General features: G+C 35.5%; 1 protein-coding gene across 1 annotated transcript in view; it reads left to right on the plus strand.

Annotated features, from left to right (window-relative positions):
* LOC130581134 (dynein axonemal assembly factor 11-like) overlaps positions 1-19491 on the plus strand; it is a 55567-nt gene that overhangs the window by 33457 nt on the left and 2619 nt on the right. The window contains exons 10-14 of the mRNA XM_057379066.1: positions 910-987; positions 3650-3715; positions 5375-5444; positions 6266-6361; positions 12759-12844. Of these exons, the coding sequence (XP_057235049.1) occupies positions 910-987; positions 3650-3715; positions 5375-5444; positions 6266-6361; positions 12759-12844 (396 nt within the window). The remainder of the gene's footprint in view (positions 1-909; positions 988-3649; positions 3716-5374; positions 5445-6265; positions 6362-12758; positions 12845-19491) is intronic.

The raw sequence follows: 19491 nt of genomic DNA on the forward strand, positions 1-19491 counted from the left end.
AAAGGAAATAGCTGGATTTTTACTTAGGTGCAAGCAGWCTTTCCTTTTTCATGCTACTGAGATTCCTTACTCATCCTTCCCTTGCTCATGATCTAAACATTTACACAGTATTACGAATCCTAATGATCTTCCTGTTATCTGCTTTGTTTGGGCAGATAAATCTAAGGTAGCTCGTTCATTGCACTAAATGAAAGTCAGATATAGTTTAACTGCTGATAGCTGGAAATGGATAGTGAATATTGAAGTAATATATCAGTACATCATCGATACATCAGAATATCTATTGCATTTTTTGAGCAAAGAAAACAACAAAAAATGTAATACATGTATCAACAAATAATYGGTATGTTTGGGCTCTGGTCCTACTGTATGCTATTTGATGCTGCTTGTAATCTTTTGATCATTRAAATTCTTTTTACGAGGGCAGAATAATGATTGAGAGACTGATGCTGTTTGGAGGTAAGTCAAGCACTTTTTCAGTGAGAGTAATCAAGTGAGCATGAAATTCTTTAGAATTTCTTGTCCATACATCAAACCAGTTGCAACACCTCATGCTGCATTTGACTGTTCCTAATGAGAAAAATGGGCCATAAGTTTAAACCATCCACTGTTTTCTTGTAGTATACCAGATAATTTRATATATTTCTGTTTGATAATGGACATTGTGACATGTGAAAGAAGTTACTGTCCATGTAAAATGTGGCATTACAAATCATTTACTCATCTTTAGATGATGCTCTTAATGTGCAGTTGGACATGTGATGTGATYTGTTTTGTTCCTGAAATAAACTGTAGCCTTAACATCAAATACCAGATAATTTTTATCCCTTGCCATCCTCTTTTTTATTTTTGCTATTAAACATAATAATAGCCATTACCATAAACAATTTGTCTTTCTGTTTTGTTAAGGGAATCGAAAAAGAGAGAGAAGTCTCCTTGGAAATTGGCCACTGCGGAAGGAAAACTTMTGAATGTGAATGTGCCTAAGTATGTAAAGTTTAGATATTAAACAAATCTCTTTRTAGTTGATTTGGGCAACTTTTTCAAGATATGTGACAATACAAAAATAAGAACACTGAGAAATTCTTGTTGCAGTATCATATTCCTTGTGGGAAAACTATATTCTAGATTTATATTCTGATGCTGGAAAAATAATCAGTTTTCATTGAATAAATGTTGAAGACTGTTTAACTTAACATCTTTATCTTTAAAGACTGAAGAACTTGATTTTCTGTAAAAGATATAAGATAGTTTAGTCTTTTCCCTTCTATGGTAAAGCTCTTTCATGGAGTATCTTGCTCATGGTGGAAAAAGTTTARCTGGTTTGACTGTTGAAGATRAATGTGTATGAACAACCACTTTCCMCTCTAAATGTGGAAAAATACATCCCAGCAATATTTCTGGACAAAATCATTCTGTCCTCTGGTGACAGCTGTAAAACTGGCAGAATTGGGAAGGACAGTCAGCTTCTCTGGCATGAGGCTCTTTGACACTGAGTGAGGTCTCCAGCAACAGWGGATGGTGATACAGGGAAGTGTCTTGTGTTTTATCATTGACAAATACCCAATATTTGGGTATTCAGGTGTTTTGGAATGAGTTTCCAGGGATATCAGCATTAGTTTCACTTGTACCAAACCTTCATTTTCTAAGGGAAAGCAGGAGACTGAGAGTGCAAACATTATTTGCTTACAAACAGCTCCTGAAAGGGCCTCCTGCAGGGGACTAGAATGAGAAAATGACCACTTACCTGTCTGCTGTCCCCTGAAGAAATTTTTCTGTTTAAGACTGATTTAACTGCAAACCCAAATCTGTGAACATGCTTATCATTAGGAAGAAGAGTGCTCTCTAAATCTTGGAAATTTGGAAATCCTTGCAAATTCAAGGAATTATATGTAGTGCCCAGTTTTCAATAGAGAGAATTAAAGGTAGTGGAAGAATTTAGTGTCGTGTTTGGTGTCACATAGAGTCATGTTTGGTCTGTCTGTATCAGGAGATACTTTCCATGGTATTGATGAACTTTTTTCTGTAAAAATGTGTTGACTGAAAAAAAATGTACACAAAATACTTTTGTAGTCTCAAAAAGACAAACCAAAAATAATTCAAATCTTGTGTTAATAGAAGTTGATTATGCCTTTAAAAAGCAGAGACWGTTAGACTGAATCTCTAGCTAACTTTTTTTGAAGAATACAGAGTTCACTGTTAGTAGCATCCCTGTTTGTGTCACCCAAGTTTTCTGAATTTAGTCTGTGGATGTGCCCACATGAAGCCAGACCAATGAGCATTTTTTGTCATGGCTTCCACAAGAATGTCACAGCTGTTCAGTGCAATCTGGCAGTGTATTGGAGAGACATAAAGAAACAGTTACAAGTAAGCAGATGGTGTTCTCCAAAGTTTTTGCTTTAATGTGGAAGTCTCATGTCCATAAAAATGTCCAAGCTTCTCTGATGTTCTTTTTGGAAGGTTTGCAAGAGAAATGACTATAGGCTGTTGAGGACAAACTATTTATCTTCTTCAGTTCTGATTAACATTCCTCCTAGAAAATTTTATTCTTCTGTCCTCTTGTTCATCCTTCATGTGTTAGTTCGTTGTCAAAATCAGTGATGCAGTAAGACAAAAAATCCTGAACAGGAAATAAAGTGTTTTGKTTTTTTGTAATTCTTTGCATTTTTCCATTAAAAAATACTTCTGAACTACTTCCTCTGCAAATTGACTGTATCAGAATACAGGAGAGCAAAGAGTGAAAAATATATCTGGTAAATATTTTTATTGCTGAAAAAGTTTATCATCTAATCTGTTAACATTTGAGCATCTTTCCATTACCTGAACCCAATGTATCTATTTTAATGTCATTGAAATAGACCAGATCAATTATATTAAGCAAAACCTTTTCATTTTATACTAATAACTAATTTATCAAAAGCTTCTCATTGGTAGGTGATTTTATTCTGTTCTCTTCTACTTTCAGACATGGGAGATGTTTGAGCATATGAGCAGAATTTGTGAGCCTGGACTAGAACTACTTACAGCTGTAGTAATAGATGACGCCAATTTATAACTGATAAGATTTGTTCTCAATTTTAAGAGCACAGCCAGCAGATCACAAACATGCAGCTAGTACAATCTACAGGCTCATTTTCAGCAAATATAGAATCAAGGATATTATGCAAATCATGTTGTACTTTGGAAATGCACAGAGAGATATTTATACTTTGGGCAAATTAATTGCTATGAAAGGGTTTTATTTTAACATACCATAAGGTTAGAATTACAAAGTTCTGTGGTTTTYGTGCATTTTGGAACTGTTTTTTTCCTATGAAAATGTAATGGAGCAGGCAAGTTTCACCAGCAGATGTCTCTCGTTCTGCATTGACAGAATAAGCTTAATTTTAACTGACCTTCAACAGAGGGCTTTTTTCTTCTTGTRGTTTGAGTAGGGAAAGCACAAAATAAATGTAACAATGACCTTGACTCAAWTGCCAGTAATTTTTTCTGTTCATGGGGCAAATTGCAACTGTTTCTAAAAGGATTACATGGCATATTGTGTAAATGGTGTTTGTATTCATCTAWAATTGCTAACATTTGAAGTATGCTGTAATGTTTGCTTATTCACTCCAGTAGTATTTATCCTGGATGTGTTTCTTGTTATWAGGCTTCATTTCTCTTTGAAAGATGATGAAGAAAACAACCAGATCATCTTGGATCTTGCTGTTTACAGGTCAGATTTCTTTTTCCTCTTCATTTTTGCCACWCATAAGATGTCATACACAGTGTTTCAATTATACTGCTCTCTRTAATGGGGACTTTTCAAGAGGAAAACAAATAACATAGTGGATAGTTGAACCAATCTTGAAGCCTGTGTCAACAAAGTGAAGCTAAGTAAGACAAAGGCCCCTTTGACTGTTCTGTTAATCCTAATTTGGGACTGTGTCTAGTAATTCATTTGGGAGCTGATGTTTTCTGCAGTCTAGAGGCAGGTTTCTCCCATACTTGTTTTTTTTATAATTATGTAAAATCTTCTCCATTTCTCATTTGCAGATAAGGACTGTAGGGAGTGGGATTTTWTTCTCATTCTTTAGCCCTAGATGTGCTCCAGTGGAGTTCATGTGCTTCTAGTTAAATTCTTCTCYCTGAGACAGAGTAGGGTAGCCTTGTCCTATTTTCCTTGATTASTGGAAAGAGTCCATGGCTCGTGTTAATTCTTGAACTGTACCAGGGCATTGCCTGGAAGAAATTTTGTTTGAACCGGGCCAAAATATGACAAGGAGACCAGATAACTATTTGATAGTACATATACTGCTAAACGATGCAATGACCTTTTCCATTCTTCAGGAAGGGCCTGGAAATACACAACTTTACTTATTCATAGTAGAAACTTGTTACATAAAATTTGAACTAGTTTTATAGCATAGAGATGTTATTCATGCCAGGTGTTCTTCCCCTGAAATTCATTAATTTCCCTCCGAAGAGGTTTGCTCTATGTTTCTGTGCAAACCTCTGTATCTACTTGTAAGATACAGAATTTTTACGGAACCCCAGAAAATCTATTCAGGTGCAATAAGTCGCTGGATGTACTGCAGAATCACGGAATTATTTAGGTTGGAAAAGATCTTCAAGATCATTGAGTCCAGACTTTGACCCATCATGACCKTGTCAACTAGACCATGGCACTAAGTGCCACATCCAGTCATTTCTTTAACACTTTGGGACTCTGGGCAGTCCATATTTTAATACTCTGYGCTCACTTGTAAGAAATGCAGACTAAAACATTTGAAAATTTCACCTATAAAGTAATTTTATAAAAGGAGGGAAATGGGAAATAGGTACTTGTGCAATCACGAGTCATGTCAGGTGTCACATGGTGAAGAGCAGATGTTAAAGGGGAGCTTTACAGGTCAGAAATTTTGTTTGAAAGATTTAAAAYCACTGTGTTTTCTGGGAATGGGAAGTACTTCTATTCATTATTTTCCAGAAAATTCTGTACAAAAAAAGGGAACTTCTATTATAAATTTATTAGTAAAGCCTTAGAAGGAAAAGTAGCAAAATATTTTCACAATTTTAAATATCACATAGATTCATTTTGATATTGTAAAGCAATGAATTAACAGATGAAAGACCTCTTTGTTTTCCTCAAGGRTTTTGAATTCTTGCGGTTATACAATAGCTGATGTCATGGACTTGACAGAATTTAGACATTATTTTAATTGACATTCATGGGAATTTTGTGGGCTTTTTCCCCCCAAAACTTTAAATCCTAATAGTATTTTGTATAACTTAATAACTAAAATTTAAGCTTGTGCTGTATAAACTGTAAAGTCTTGGAAGAACTATATGGTCTATTGTAAATTGATTAATTTATTTATATTTCATTCTCAAGGCATTTGGACACTTCTCWACTTGATGTTGATGTGCAGCCAACTTACATACGAGTACTGGTGAAGGGAAAGGTTAGTGATTTCTTGCTAAATTCATTTCAAAGCAAGAGTTATAGTTATACAGTTATTCAGTGGACTCTGGATTTGACTTCTGTAAGTTACCAGTTATTTRCATCTATGCAGAAAGAATGTTCTTTCAATACCTGCATTATTTTGGACCACACATAAACTGTGGAAGTCCTAACCAAAAGATGTGCAAACCCTGAAATAAAATTCCACTTTCCTTCTAACCCTCTCTTGTTATTCCCCCCCCACAGTGTACCATAATTCACTTTAGAAGAGAGCTTCGTAGTTGCTCTAGGCTAGAATTTAGCAATTTCACAATCAGGAATTTATAGCTGACAGAAACCAATGGATGTATATTCTTTTGAAAGGGCATTTAAAATGTCATTYCAGTTTTCTCTCTTCTCAGTAGTTTTAATTTTATCATCATTTAAAAAATTCAAAATACTTCCACAGTAAACCAAAATCTCTATTTTCGACTGAGCCAACTGCATAAACAAAACTTGAGAATTGCTTTACATCTAAATAGACTGGATAATCTTTCTCMTTTAATTGCTAATATAAGTCAAGCATCATTTTATAACCTTCTTTTGAAATGCTACTTCAGGAATGGCAGCAGTTCAGGAACATACATCTGACTCGTAAGTAAAAGCTATTGAGCATAATTTATTAGGATTAGTAATACCCTACACAAAGTGAAAAGATTTAGACCTGCAGTGTCCTTAAAATCAAAGGATGTGAGAGTGGTGATTTTTTATTTGTTCTGTCCATATGAAAGAAAGAAAAAAATATTTTAGCATGATATATTTCAAGACCATGTTGTCTCTTAGCCATTTCAGCTTGTGCTCCCTGAGGAAGTGAAGCCAGACAGCAGCTCTGCAAAAAGATCACAAACAACTGGTCATTTAGTTGTCACCATGCCAAAGGTATGCAAAATAGTCTGACAAGACATCACACAGAGATCCTTAAATGTTGTGGGTACTTTGGGAATGTGTCTGAGWTACAGGTAACATCTGGCTTGCTAAAGATATGCAATCTAGCCTTTCCCATCAGGGCATGTTTTCCAAAAAAGGGACATTGCATAAGGACAATTTCATTGTAGAGCCAAGCCTTAGTATTTAAAATCCCTCTAAAGAATCATAATGAAAATCAGTATTAAGAGAAATTTGTATTTCCTTTAAACAAAACCAGCTTTTTATAAGCTAAAWGAGACTATGCTAAGCATGCAGTATTATGCAAATGTGAAAGAACATGGCTTTTTTTAACTAATGAAAATAAACAACATACCTACTTTCTTTTTCCACTTGTGAAATAATACAAGCAAATCAGTTTTGTCAGAATTTGTGTGGCACACATATGTATGAAGGTTATGTATTTGTTCAAATAAAGGGATRATGCACTACTCTCATGTCTCAGGCGTTTGGAGCAAGAGTTTCTTAATTCATTTTGCTTTCGTGCTCTCCCTGGCTGGAAGGGATCCACTGACCAGCTGTACAAACTATTGTAATCATAGAGCAAGAAGGTTGTAGCAACATGGTATTTCATCTAAAACTGTTTGGAGCAGACAGAGAGTTGGAAGTTTTCAGGAGGTAGAGTTCCAGAGATGAGAACGGATTTTAGGTGGAGTCCTGGGTGCTGAGGGAGAAGTTAATCAACTGTATCATCTCCTGCTGTTATGCCTTTGGAGGTTTGGRCTGCTTTTAAGGCCTCTAGGGCTACATCTTACACTTTTGACTTTCAGAATAGGGTAACTCTTCACAAGGATAATTCTAGAAAAAAAAAATAATCTCTTAGTTCTCTAGCCTTACCCTTCTGGCCTTCAGGAAGTTTCTCTGTTGTGTAAGGGCAGGGGACATGCTGCTATGTGTGACTCTGCCAGAATGTATCAAATGAAGCATTTTCTTGTGAAGGAAGAAATTTAAGTGAATTAGCTTCATCTACTATATGGGGTCATATCTTTCTCTTTGTGCTCTGGTTTAATTCTAATACTATGCATCTAGTAGGTCTAAATAAAAAGTTATTTTTCATCTTTTGGCTTTTTCCATTTGTGGTTATTACCTTCTATATTCCCTTCCACACTGTAGTCCCATAGCATCTGTCTCTCCCTATGAAGATAGCCTCTCATTGAATCACAAACTTACTCTAGCACCAAACACACAGTTTTACCAAGAACTTGAAGAATACTGAAAATTGTACTTATTTGGTTAAGGTACATATTTTCTTAATGTYCAAAATTCACTCCAATGAGATTTTATGTTTTCATAAATTTGTTTGAATGTGAGGCCTTGACATTTGCCATTTTGGATAGTGTAATTTTCAAATGTATATGAATAGTTTTGTCTAATAGTTAGTTGTCTTTRGGATATTTTAAGTACTATCAGTATTCCATCTCATTACCTGCTTTTATTACTCATACTTTTTACTAGTCTCTGTGTGGATGATCAATGCCTTAGAAAATGTAAATATTTCCAGGAGTTTCTGGATATATATTAACTCTGCTGCCTGCCTATAAAGTCATACTTAAATCAGCAAAATGAATATTCTCTGTTCATACTGTGATTGAGAACTGCTTTTATTCCATTATTAACTTTATATTTAACCTACCATGATATTTTAGCTACACCTACATATTTTACCTGGAGCAAGCTTCATCTCAGAATACATGATTCTCAGACATTTGTAAGACATGAGAAGAGAGAATCACTATAGAATAACTGGGTTGATGTTCTCAGCTTGGTCTTGGTTTGGTTAAAACTACTTGAGTAGCTTGGACACRGCAAGAGATGCATGAATGGAATGTTGCGTGGTCTCTTGTTGTCAATGGATCCTGGAAAGCAGCTTTGCAGAAAAGCACCTGGGAGTCTTGGCTGTCACTAGGTTGAACATGAGTCAGCAGTGTCCTCTTCTGTAATAGAACAGTTGTGTCTTGAACAGGTGGAGGGAGGCCATCTTTCCCCTCTGTTCAGCATTGGTGAGATACACATGGAGTGCTGTGTCCTGTGCTGGGCTCCCCAGTGCAAGAGGAACATGGACATACTGGAGGGRATCCTGCAAAGGGCCACAGAGATGATGAAGGAACTGGAGCACCTCTCCTGTGGGGAAAGGCTGAGAGAGCTGGGGCTGCTCAGCCTGGGGAAGAGAAAAGCTCAGGGGGATCTTATCAGCACACAGAAATACCTAAAGGGAGGRTGCAAAGAGGCAGAGCCAGGCTCTTTTCAGTGGTGCCCAGTCACAACACCAGAGACAGTGGGCACAGACCGAACATGGAGTTCCCTCTGAATATCAGGAAGCTGTGAGGGTGACCAGGTGCCTGCACAGGTCATCCAGAGAGGTTGTGARTCCTCCATCCCTGGAGATATTCTAAAGCCATCAGGATATGCCCTTGGGCAACTGGCTCAAGTGGGCCCTGTGTGAGCAGAGGGCTTGGACCAGATGACCTCCACAGGTYCCTGMCAATCTCCAGCATTCTGTGATCCTGTGAACTTCATGGATTTGCTGACCAAAGATGGATCTGTGTTACTTCACAGCAATTGCATGTAACAGATACTAACCTATTGTTCATTGTTCTATATTACAGTCACAGAGTCTATCTTCTTCGCCTAGGACTGAAATAGAGTGCTCAATTAAACTTTTGGGCTGTAGATCCTCTTCAGATTATCTCAAACCACACAAATTTATTATTGCTAATGGGATGCAATCTAGGAAGAAAGGCATAATGTATAATGATTAGCAACAGGAAAGCCAATAGATATTTTTTTCTTACAGAATATTATGGTTGATCTCATCAATGCTTGAGAGTACTAGTTTGAGATCACCAGCTTAATGTGAATTCCTCTTTGTAAAATAATGGGAAGACCAGAATTCATGCAATGTCTTTCAGGCTATATCAGTGACATGACAAGCTTAATTACTCCATTGCACTATGTTTAACCCTTTTGTTMATGATAAACAGTTATCAWTTTTTTTTTTTTTTGCAACTAGATAAATGGCCTAGTACATTCCTTACGTAACTGAAATATTGTCCACTAATCTAAAAATAGTGTCCTATAATAAGCTTCATGCAATAGTATCCTAAAAATATCTCTTCTTCTCAGTAACAACAGAAATCTGTCTGAAATCTAATTATTTTTCACTCRCTTTAGTGAGTTTCTGATCAGGTTTATAAACCTTTCACCATTCATCTTCCAGCCTGCTTATAGTTCCTACCCTTCATAAAGAAAAAGAAAATCTCTTTTCTTGCCTCTCTGATGACCTTGCGACACCACAGATGCTGGAGATAGTAAATTCCACTTGATGTAAAAGAAAGCAAATAATTTTCACATTATTCTGGAAACATTTTTTAACCATAGTATTTGCTATACAACAAATTACCAYAGAATGGTGATTTCTAAGGCAGAGGCTACCAACATTTTTTGGAAAGTCATCAAAAGAAACTGAAGGACACAACATTCAGTGAAATAATAAAGCGACACTTTCAAATTATAGTGTTTTTACTGTAATAATCATCTTTAAAGAGATTTTGCATGAATGAGATGTTGATAATGACTACATTGCACATGCCTCATGTTCTGGGAAAAATACTTGTGACATGAAGCTTCTCAGATTTTGAAACTGTGTGCTTGATCTTTGCAGATGATGCAGGAAAATTAAGAACAGCGATTCTTTAATAGAACTTGACTAAAATTGGCATATTAAATAAATGATTTCATAAAATGTCATCAGTAAATTACATCAGCATTTTAATTACTGTCTGAGTAAAAGTATCAAACCCCAGTGTTATTAACAAGCAGGTTTTATTTAGGGTTCTGAGACATCCTCTGTCATGTTTTAAAACTTKCTTTTTCTTATTTTAGTGAATCAGAGAGAAAAATTTGGTCTTTTGATTAATTCTTTATTATATTAGCAGTCACAAATGAATGCTGACAGCTTTTTATTGCCTAGGCCTTCAAAAGCATTAGAAATTTAAAGATCARTGAGACTTAGATTACTTAATTAATCTAAAAATAGGAGTGGTGTGTATTATGCATGTCAGTGTTATTTGATAGAATTACATTATATAATTCTCACTTATCTAGGTATGGTAAATGCAGTAATATTTCATTACCATCAAAGGCATGTGGAGGCACAGCTGTGGAACCCTAGAAATCTAATAATCCTTTAGCATAAATTTCAGGGAAAATCTATTTCAGGGAACCTATTTCTGTTTCAGGGAAAATCTATTACTCAGAGGAATTCCCTTTGTAGAAAAAGAAAGCCATTGCAAAAAAAAAAGGTGGACTGAAAAAATGAAGAAAAATACATTTTTTATATATTCCTTCTGTTTTCTCAAATAGATTTGAGATTTTATTTAAAACATCTATATCTAGAATACTTTGTTAATGATCTTAAACGAGGTGTCCTTTCTGTTTTCTAATTAACCATAGAATCATAGATTATTCTGAGTTGGATAAAACCCATCAGGATCATCAAATCCAACTCCTGGCCCTTAACAGGACACMCCAAGAGTCACACTATGAGCATTGTCAAAGTGTCTCCTGAACTATGTCAGCCTTGGTGCGGTGACCGCTTCCCCGGGGAGCCTGTTCCAGTACCAAGGAACTCTCTGGATGAAGAACCTTTTCCTGATATCCAACCTAAACCTCCCCTGACACAACTTCTGGCCATTCCCTCAGGTCCTGTCACTGGTCACCAGAGAGATCAGTGCCTGCCCCTTCTCTTCCCCTCATGAGGATGTTGAACACCTCAGTGATGCCTCCCCTCAATCTCTTCTTCTTCAGGCTGAAGAGACCAAGTGACCTCAGCCTGCTCATAAAGCTTCTTTTCCAGATCTTCACCATCCTYGTGGCCTCCTTTGGATGCTTTCTTGTAACCTCATGTCTTTTTTGTATTGTGGTGCCCAAAAATGTACACAAAAATATAAATATTAGAAATAGGATTATAGAATAACTTTCAGAAAGGTTCATTATACTAGTTTACTCCATCTTCCTATATACCACAGGCTTTAAATTTCACACTGTTATCTTTCCAYTGAGCCCAAAATTTATCTTTGGCCACAATCTGTGGCAGTTCTGTTTTGGGAAACAATTTTCCTCATTGATCATGGTCATTAAGAGATGAGCCATCAGTTGTTGGCTTGGTGAAGCTCACCACTGCTTCACCAGGTGAAAAAAAGAAGAAAAAATTATAGTATTTTTTTTAATTTAACAGAGGTAGTCACCTTCTTCTGAGCAGAAGGTTTTTTAAGTCAAACAATATTTGATAACTGATAGATGTTCTGGTCRGCAAATCCTAATCCCTCCTAAATTCCAAGGATGGTTCTTGTCAAGGATGTATTTTCTTTTGAGTGCAAAATTGGCATGTTTCTTCACCATCCTTCATGATGTGCTCTGAGAGAAAAATAAGGAGCATGAGAACCAAGGGGATCAATGGAATGAATTTGTGTTTAAAAAAAACAAACACTTGAGAGCCTTCTGAGAAAAGAGGGAAGGTRCAGAGAAATAGACTTCATCAGAGCATATGCAGATTCAGAGGGGATCAGCCTCTTCACACTGATTTTCAGAAACAATTGTCAGAAGCTACAGACTCTTTATTTCATGTGGGATTTAGAATGGAGACTAAATTCCCAAGGCTTCTGAAACAAACTGCTTTCACATCAATTGTGCTATGAAATAGTCAATAAATGGAACTGTTTGGTATAGTTCCTGTTCTTCTTCYTTTCAAATGCTTAAAGGATTGCTCTCATATGCTATTGTTATGAAGGGAAAGAGATTCTTTTGCAATGAGATACTCTTGTCAATAACATATCTTCCTAAAAATCATAGTGAACATGTTTTCTTTGAAAAGTGAGATTCATTTGGACTTTGAACTTAAGATTCTGCTTTAGCAAAGGAGTTGAGGGAGTTTGTGGTCACTTGTCATTTTTGTAAAGAATGAGAAGTCCAGACTGCATCTGATTTTTTAATAAAAATGTGTGAACAAGTACTTGGACCCCTGAGCTGAAAAGCAGCCAGTAATGTACATTATTAAAATGTACAAAACAAGACAGCATATGTTTAAATACAAGTAGATGTATATATTTAAATACTCTTTTATATATAATTTTATAAATGTTTGACTATAATTCCATTCAGATAATTTAGTTTAGCTTGCCTAATGTTTGTTTCATGCTGAGTGAAGAAGGTTAAGATATAACAGAAAGAGCAAATGTCACAAGAGAAAATTTATGCAAATGCCTCAATTTTCTATTTTTGAAAGATTATTTAAAAGCTTGCAAGCAAAAGTGTCAACTTTTATGAGAATTATGTTTTGTCTATTTTTGTTTAGGCTAAAGAAATAATCCTGGCTAAGCAAAAAGTTTCAGCTTCAGTTAAACATTCTGACTGCAATACACTGCAAAAAAACACAAGAAGGTAATTCCTATTTATYTTCTGCATGAGTTTTATTTTTCTCAGTGTGTTAATCACATGCCAGAATGTGCTTCTTTTATGTTATTGTTGAAAATATGAAAATRTTGATTAGTGTAAAGAATGTCTAAAAGCTTTAGATTAATAGCCTCTCTGGTACTGTTTATTAAAAAGTGATCTCTTGCAAATGAAGAGCCAAAAAACCACTTATTTTTCCCTATCAGTTAACAGAATCACAGAATCACAAAATCAATGAATCACAGAATCACTAGAGCTGGAAGAGACCCTCCAGATCTTTGAGTCCAACCCATGCCCTAACACCTCAACTAAACCATGGCACCAGCACCACATCCAGTCTTTTTTCAAACGCATCCAGGGATGGTGATTCCACCACCTCTCTGGGCACAATTCCAGTGCTTTGTCACTCTGTAAAAATATCTTTCCTAATATCTAACCTATATTTCCCTTRGTGCAGCTTTGACTGTCTCCTCTCATTCTGCCAGTTGTTGCCTGGAGAAAGAGACCAACCCCCACCTGACTACAACCATGTTTCAGGAAGTTGTAGACTGATAAAAAGTCACCTCTGAGTCTCCTTTTCTCCAGGCAAAACAACCCCAGCTCCCTCAATTGTTCCTCATAGGGCTTATGTTCCAAGGCTTCACCAACCTGGTTACTCTCCTATGGACACACAATAAATAGAAAAATAGAAAGATATAAGAAAGAATTTTTGTATAATGAGGAAGRTGAAACACTGGCACCAGTTGCCCAGAGATGTAGTGGATGCCCCATCCCTGTAATCATTCAAGGTCAAGTGCAGTGGGACTCTGAGCAACCTGATCTAGTTAAGGAATCCCTTGCTCTTTGCAGAGGGTTGGACTGGATGGCCTGTRAATTTCCCTTCCAACACAAACAGTTCTGTGAGTCTGTTCTATGACTCTTCCTTGCAAAAGGAATGATGTTTTTACATAGAAGTACAACTAAAGTGTTAAATGCATTACAAGAATTAAGTTTAGAAAACAATTTGTGTGTTAGAAAAATGTATTTCCTTAGAGCCCTCTATTTGCCTTTAGTTTTGGCCACACAGTAAATGTTTAAATAATAATGGGAGCATGGAAGTAATAATGTGAAATTGTGCCTTTCCTGCCAACTGATGACCTAAAGATACTCCATGGCATAGTGAAGCTCTAAGAATTTGTGTTGGATTTCAATGCAGTTTTAAGTAATTATGAATATGCTTCCTGCAGATTTTGAGGCTTAAAATATTACAGGAATATATGCCACAAAAGTGGAAGTAGGAAAAGAGATTTTGAATAAAATTTCTTCCTAAAAATAGTAAGTTTTGACCTCTTTAGCTGAAAAGTCGCTGACTAGCCAGATGTTAAAAATTTGCTGAATAGTTGTCTCTTAGATTACAGAAGAACATTCATTACAGTGATTACACTTGACAGCTACAGATGTCTTAKCTAAATGCTGTCAGACATATAATCTGCCAAACTGTAATGCAGAGCTTTAAATCTYTTAAACTCCTAGCTAGATTACATGATGATACTGTCATTACTTCTACCATGTATGAGAGATTTCTTCTGTGACTATGTATGAAACTGTATTTCAATCTTTCAAAGAGGCAAGTTTTTGTGGAAGGAATTTGACAGATTGATCTATTATACTTACGAAGCCTCTATTAATGTGATAGCTGAGTGTGCCATTCCTTTCTGGAGCTGGCCTCACAGTTCAGCTGTAAGATACSAGAACTGAGTTCTCCATAGCTGCATAGAGGAAGTTCAGAGGTGGGTAGGAACTGACTTTTCTGAAGTCATACTGGAAATTTTAAGAGTAACAGTTCCATAACAATCCTTGTCTCATACCTTCAGCTTTAGACAGTTCTTCCTTTAGCATGTTGGAGAAGAAAGAATGAAGAAGAAAAAATGAAATAATTCTCAAAATGTCTCTAAATATAAATATACACACATTTAAATTCCTCCACTAACAAAAGATTCATAGGAATACAATTTTTTTCTTTAATTTTTGAGTTTTCCTGTTTTGCTATTTTTTTTTTAATTTTTTTTTATTACTGTAGATCTTTATATTCTGAGAGGTTGAGAAATGCAGACAGAGAATGGTTTAATTTGAAAAGGAAAGCAATGGAGTGGCAATTTCTTGAGAATTAAAAGCTAATCAGCAAGTTCTGGTCTATACACACCTTTTAAAATTAAATAAGGAAATTAAGGTAGAGATGACTTCTATTTTTGTAGTTTAGGCATTGCAAGTCTSACTGCCCTAAGTGTCTTTTACCCTCCTAGCCTGAGCAGGAGTACACTGGATTATTAAACCAGTACGTGCTGTAGAGAATACCATGTAATACCTCAGGCTGGAAATCTGACATATTCTTCAGCAATCAGTTCTTAATGGCAGTGAATAATGTATGGCTTTTGGCAATTTTTGGTTTGGTTTGGTTGGATTTTGTTTGCTTTATTTTTTTTTTAATCTGGATTCTTAAGGACAACAAAAAAGAAAAATATGCTGCTGGATTGTCCACCTTTGTCTGCTGGTGCACCCATAAATGTCTTTGAACAGGTTATCCAGTTTCAACCAAATTTCTCTAATTGGGAATGACATAAAATCTATAAAATTACCTGTAGGTTATGTTGAACTTGAGACTGAGAAAACTTGAATGTTTTTAATCACTATATCATTAATTCCAATCTTTTTTTTAGCAAACGTCATGATAAAACTCATTAACAGAACTTATTTTATCATTTGCAGTTTCAGTAATAAACAAACATTAATTTTCTTGGAGAAGTCTTTGGTTTTAATTCAGCTTTTTTTTGCTTATTAAGAAATAAAGAATAAAAGTGATTATTTCAAAAATTCTCTATAGTTGTCTCACTCAAGATGTAACAGTGTTGCTGAAACATGCTGCAAAGCTCTGTTTTATTGGATGAGCCTGTGTTAGCTTGGTTTATTTTGGTGGAGAAGAGTCAAAGAACAAATTTGTGGGAAAGATTTGTAGATATAAGAGGAAGAATCTTTCTTTGGGAGTGAGAAGTTCTAATTTGTATTCTTGAAGCTGAAGCAGACCTTGTGAAGTGTCAGAATATTCCCTTTCCACTGAATGAAGGGCTGAAAATCTCTCCCAGTCTTACATCCTTACAGTTTACACAAAGAAGGATAGAGATGTGATGAGTTGGAAGGGAGAGAATTCCATGTTGCAAATTAAAATACAGTAGAACAAAATGAGTCATTTCCTCAGCACTGGGAAGGGAGGTAAGATGAGGTCAGAAACTGAAGGGCGCTGCAGACAAACTGATCTGAAAGAACTGCAAGAGGATTTATGTGATCTTTCAGGTCCCAGRTTCTCTTCTGTATCTAAACCAAGCACAAACATTTTAATGTGAAGAAAGCCAAGTGCATCTGAAGAGTGCCCTGAATGACAGATGAGTAAATGTGTGCAAAGATCACAAATAACAAGTCACTTATCATTTCTATTGAGATATAATGCCTTTGACAAATACCTGAGATTTGATCACATATCTTGAGRGTTGAAGAGTTTGCAGGATTAATATTTTCTGGTGATGAAGCTTGCTAGCTATCATGAAGACATAAAGAACTTTTARAACGCAAGTAATATTGTCTGGGAAAGGAGGAATCATAGGAATTGTATATTCAATGGACTTCTTAACTGAAAGTATAGTCAAGTATGACTGAGCAACATACTAAAAAAGTTTTTTTACTGGAAGTATGGATTAATTTGCATTCTCACACCGGCCTGGAGCTAATCAAAACAGAGGGTGTACATCTCTGTCATTTGACTAATGAGGAGAGCAAAAGGTGGGGTGCCTCAGAAGTGATTAGAAAATTAATTTGCACACAGGCATCTGGTAATCCCTAACTTTAATAAATGTGAAAAGGCTTCAAAAACTTGCCCTTCTGGATAAAGCATTCTCAGAGAACAGTTCAGTTACTTCCTGATCTCTGCGGTCTAAATAATCTTTGGTTGTGCATATGTGACAAGGACAAAAGTCTGAGGGCAGAGATGGACTTTAAAGTCACTTTCTAACATTCCATAACATTGAAAAAACTTTGTTTGAGTAAAGTGGTTTCGATATATGCTTCCCCTGTGTTTAAGAGTTTCAAGTTTGGCTGACAAATTTAACAGTGAAAGTGAAAATAAGATGATATTATAGCCAAATGTAGAAATTCAGTCAATTTACATATTGCAGATGTTGGATCATCTTTCTTGTTAGCAGACAAGTTCAGTTTGAAATTYAGTACCTTGATGTGATTATTCAAATGAAGGAAAGGGATTGAGCAGTAAAGTTGCAAATGTCACATTGACTACAATTTTCTGTCTAACTTTTAGAAGTGTGGACACTGATAACATATACATTCTCAGTCTGATGAATCCTATTTGGGAAATGTATTTGTCTTTTAGAACAGAATGACCTAGATACCATCATCCTTTTATTTATCAGAGCATTTACCAGTGATTTTTTAGTTCTTCTTCACTGCAGTTTAGTCCCTCAAAAATGAATTTGATTCTACCGGTATTCATGTCTTCCCACTGATTCTGAAGACTCCAGTTAGAGCTTCATTTCAGATTACATGCATGTAGGGAGATTTGAAAGGCCTCTTACGAAATGAAAGAGGAATTAATATTCCAGTTACTTAAAACCTTATTATTTGCTTATTAGATTACTAGTAGATTTTTCTGAGCTTATATTTTCAAAAGTTGAGACTGGAGTATGACAAGTGTCACACCTTCACCATCAGTTTTTAACATACCTAGGTAAAGATTTTTCTCTATGCTCTCAAATATAATATGTCATTCCGTATACTGGAATCACTCCTCTTATTCAAGGAAAGGATTTATTAGTACTTGTTTCTAGGATAATGATGATTTTTTGTCCTGTTTAATTCACAATGTTTGAAGATTTTGGTTGTGATTCCTAAATATATTTAGATATCCTGATACCAGAAAAGAAACTTCCAATCAGATCTCAATAACCATGATTCTGGACTAAAGATATGAGATATCTCTAGCAATCTAAGTTTTATTGAAATTCAGATGTTGAAACAGGAAAAAGTAACTCTCAAATCATTTAAATTTCAAGTATGAGGATTAAGGGCTGTGTAAACAAAAGTGTAAATTATCAAGGCATACCAAATTATAAGATACTCAGTATGTCATACACCAGATAGTTGAGCAGGCTGCTATATTTCTGCAAAACTTTATTGATTGTGGAATCTTCTAATTTTATTCTTTAAAAGCATTATCAAAGTGTGTGGAAGTAGTAATAGCCTTTCAAAGGGAAAAAAGTATCAGAAATAAAGCAAGTATTTCATTTATTTTTGGGTGGTACTCTGGTGTTTAGACCATAATTTTCTAAGTAGAGAACACTCAGCAGCAGGTAGCAGTGCCAAAAACTGTGACCTTCATCTGTTTTTAAAGATGAACTTGAATAGTTTGCAAACACTGAGATTTTCAGATRTGTTCTGTATCTGGTCCCACAAGTAATATTTTTGTTTTCATAACAACTGTTTTACAATTGCGCATGGAAGAGCTTCAGCAACAAGATGATTTTTGTACTGCTAGGTAGAAAAAATCCTCACTCTTTCTTAAAAAAATGTTCAGGTGGTTACCCTTGACATCATCAATACCCAGCCTTTTTTGCATAAGATTACATGATGAGAGCAGCAGCTCCTGGACAGATCTGTGTTTTAGCTGCAGTGGTTTTAGCCTGAGTCTTGTTGTCAGCCAATAGTTGTATGATGGCAGTTGTGATACAACTGTCAAACTTTATTAAACAATTATAGAGTGTTTGATCATGTTCATGTAAGTACCACTTCCTTTCTGGAAAAATTCACCTGTGCATGATTCTCAGTTTTAYGTGTTGCCTGTTGCTAACATACTTCTTGGTTACATGTATTGATGAAATTTTGAAGATGGCTGATGGAATAAACTTTTCATGGTTTCTTAATGTGGATTGTTATTTATGACACTCACTGTTAATTTATTTCTGCTGTACTGAAGTTTATTCTGCCACTAAGCAATAAGATATTCAAACTCCATGATTGTGTTTGCATGACTGACAATTTGTGCAATTTTGGAGCTGTTGAATGAATGTGAAATACCACTGCTAATTAAAATACTTCAAATTAAGGAAATTATTTTCCAACAGGAAAGAAGTGATGGAAGCACTGGCTAAGCCTAATTTGTTTTCATGTTTATGATGTTTTAACCTATTTCTGAGGTGCTTCAGATTAGTGGTAAATGATTAAGAGTTTGTACAGGGTCTGCTCTCTTTGCAATCTCACCAACAGCTGCTGATAAAGTGATTCCAGGTCACAGCACATTTAATAAGTTACATAGGAAAGAAAAATGTCCCTTAATTTTTGGGGATGAACRTTTTTCAGAATGTTGCAGCAAATGGAGCACATTTTTGTTTCATGAAATAGTATAATGCAATGTTAGGAAAAAAAATCTATTTTTATAAATTGAAGAATGTTCAGGGTAAAGAATAAGTATTTGTTTTCATTACCCATAAAATTCTACTCTGAGTGAGTTTTGCTTATATCGCTATTTGGAAAAGATTTATCCAGATTWTTAAAGCAGGCAGCTTCTCTGGCTGTTTTCTGCTCAGAAAAATCATCAA

This window comes from Malurus melanocephalus, unplaced genomic scaffold, assembly GCF_030028575.1.
Source record: "Malurus melanocephalus ecotype Western Australia unplaced genomic scaffold, MMel_1.1 scaffold_385, whole genome shotgun sequence".
Lineage (NCBI taxonomy): Eukaryota > Metazoa > Chordata > Aves > Passeriformes > Maluridae > Malurus > Malurus melanocephalus.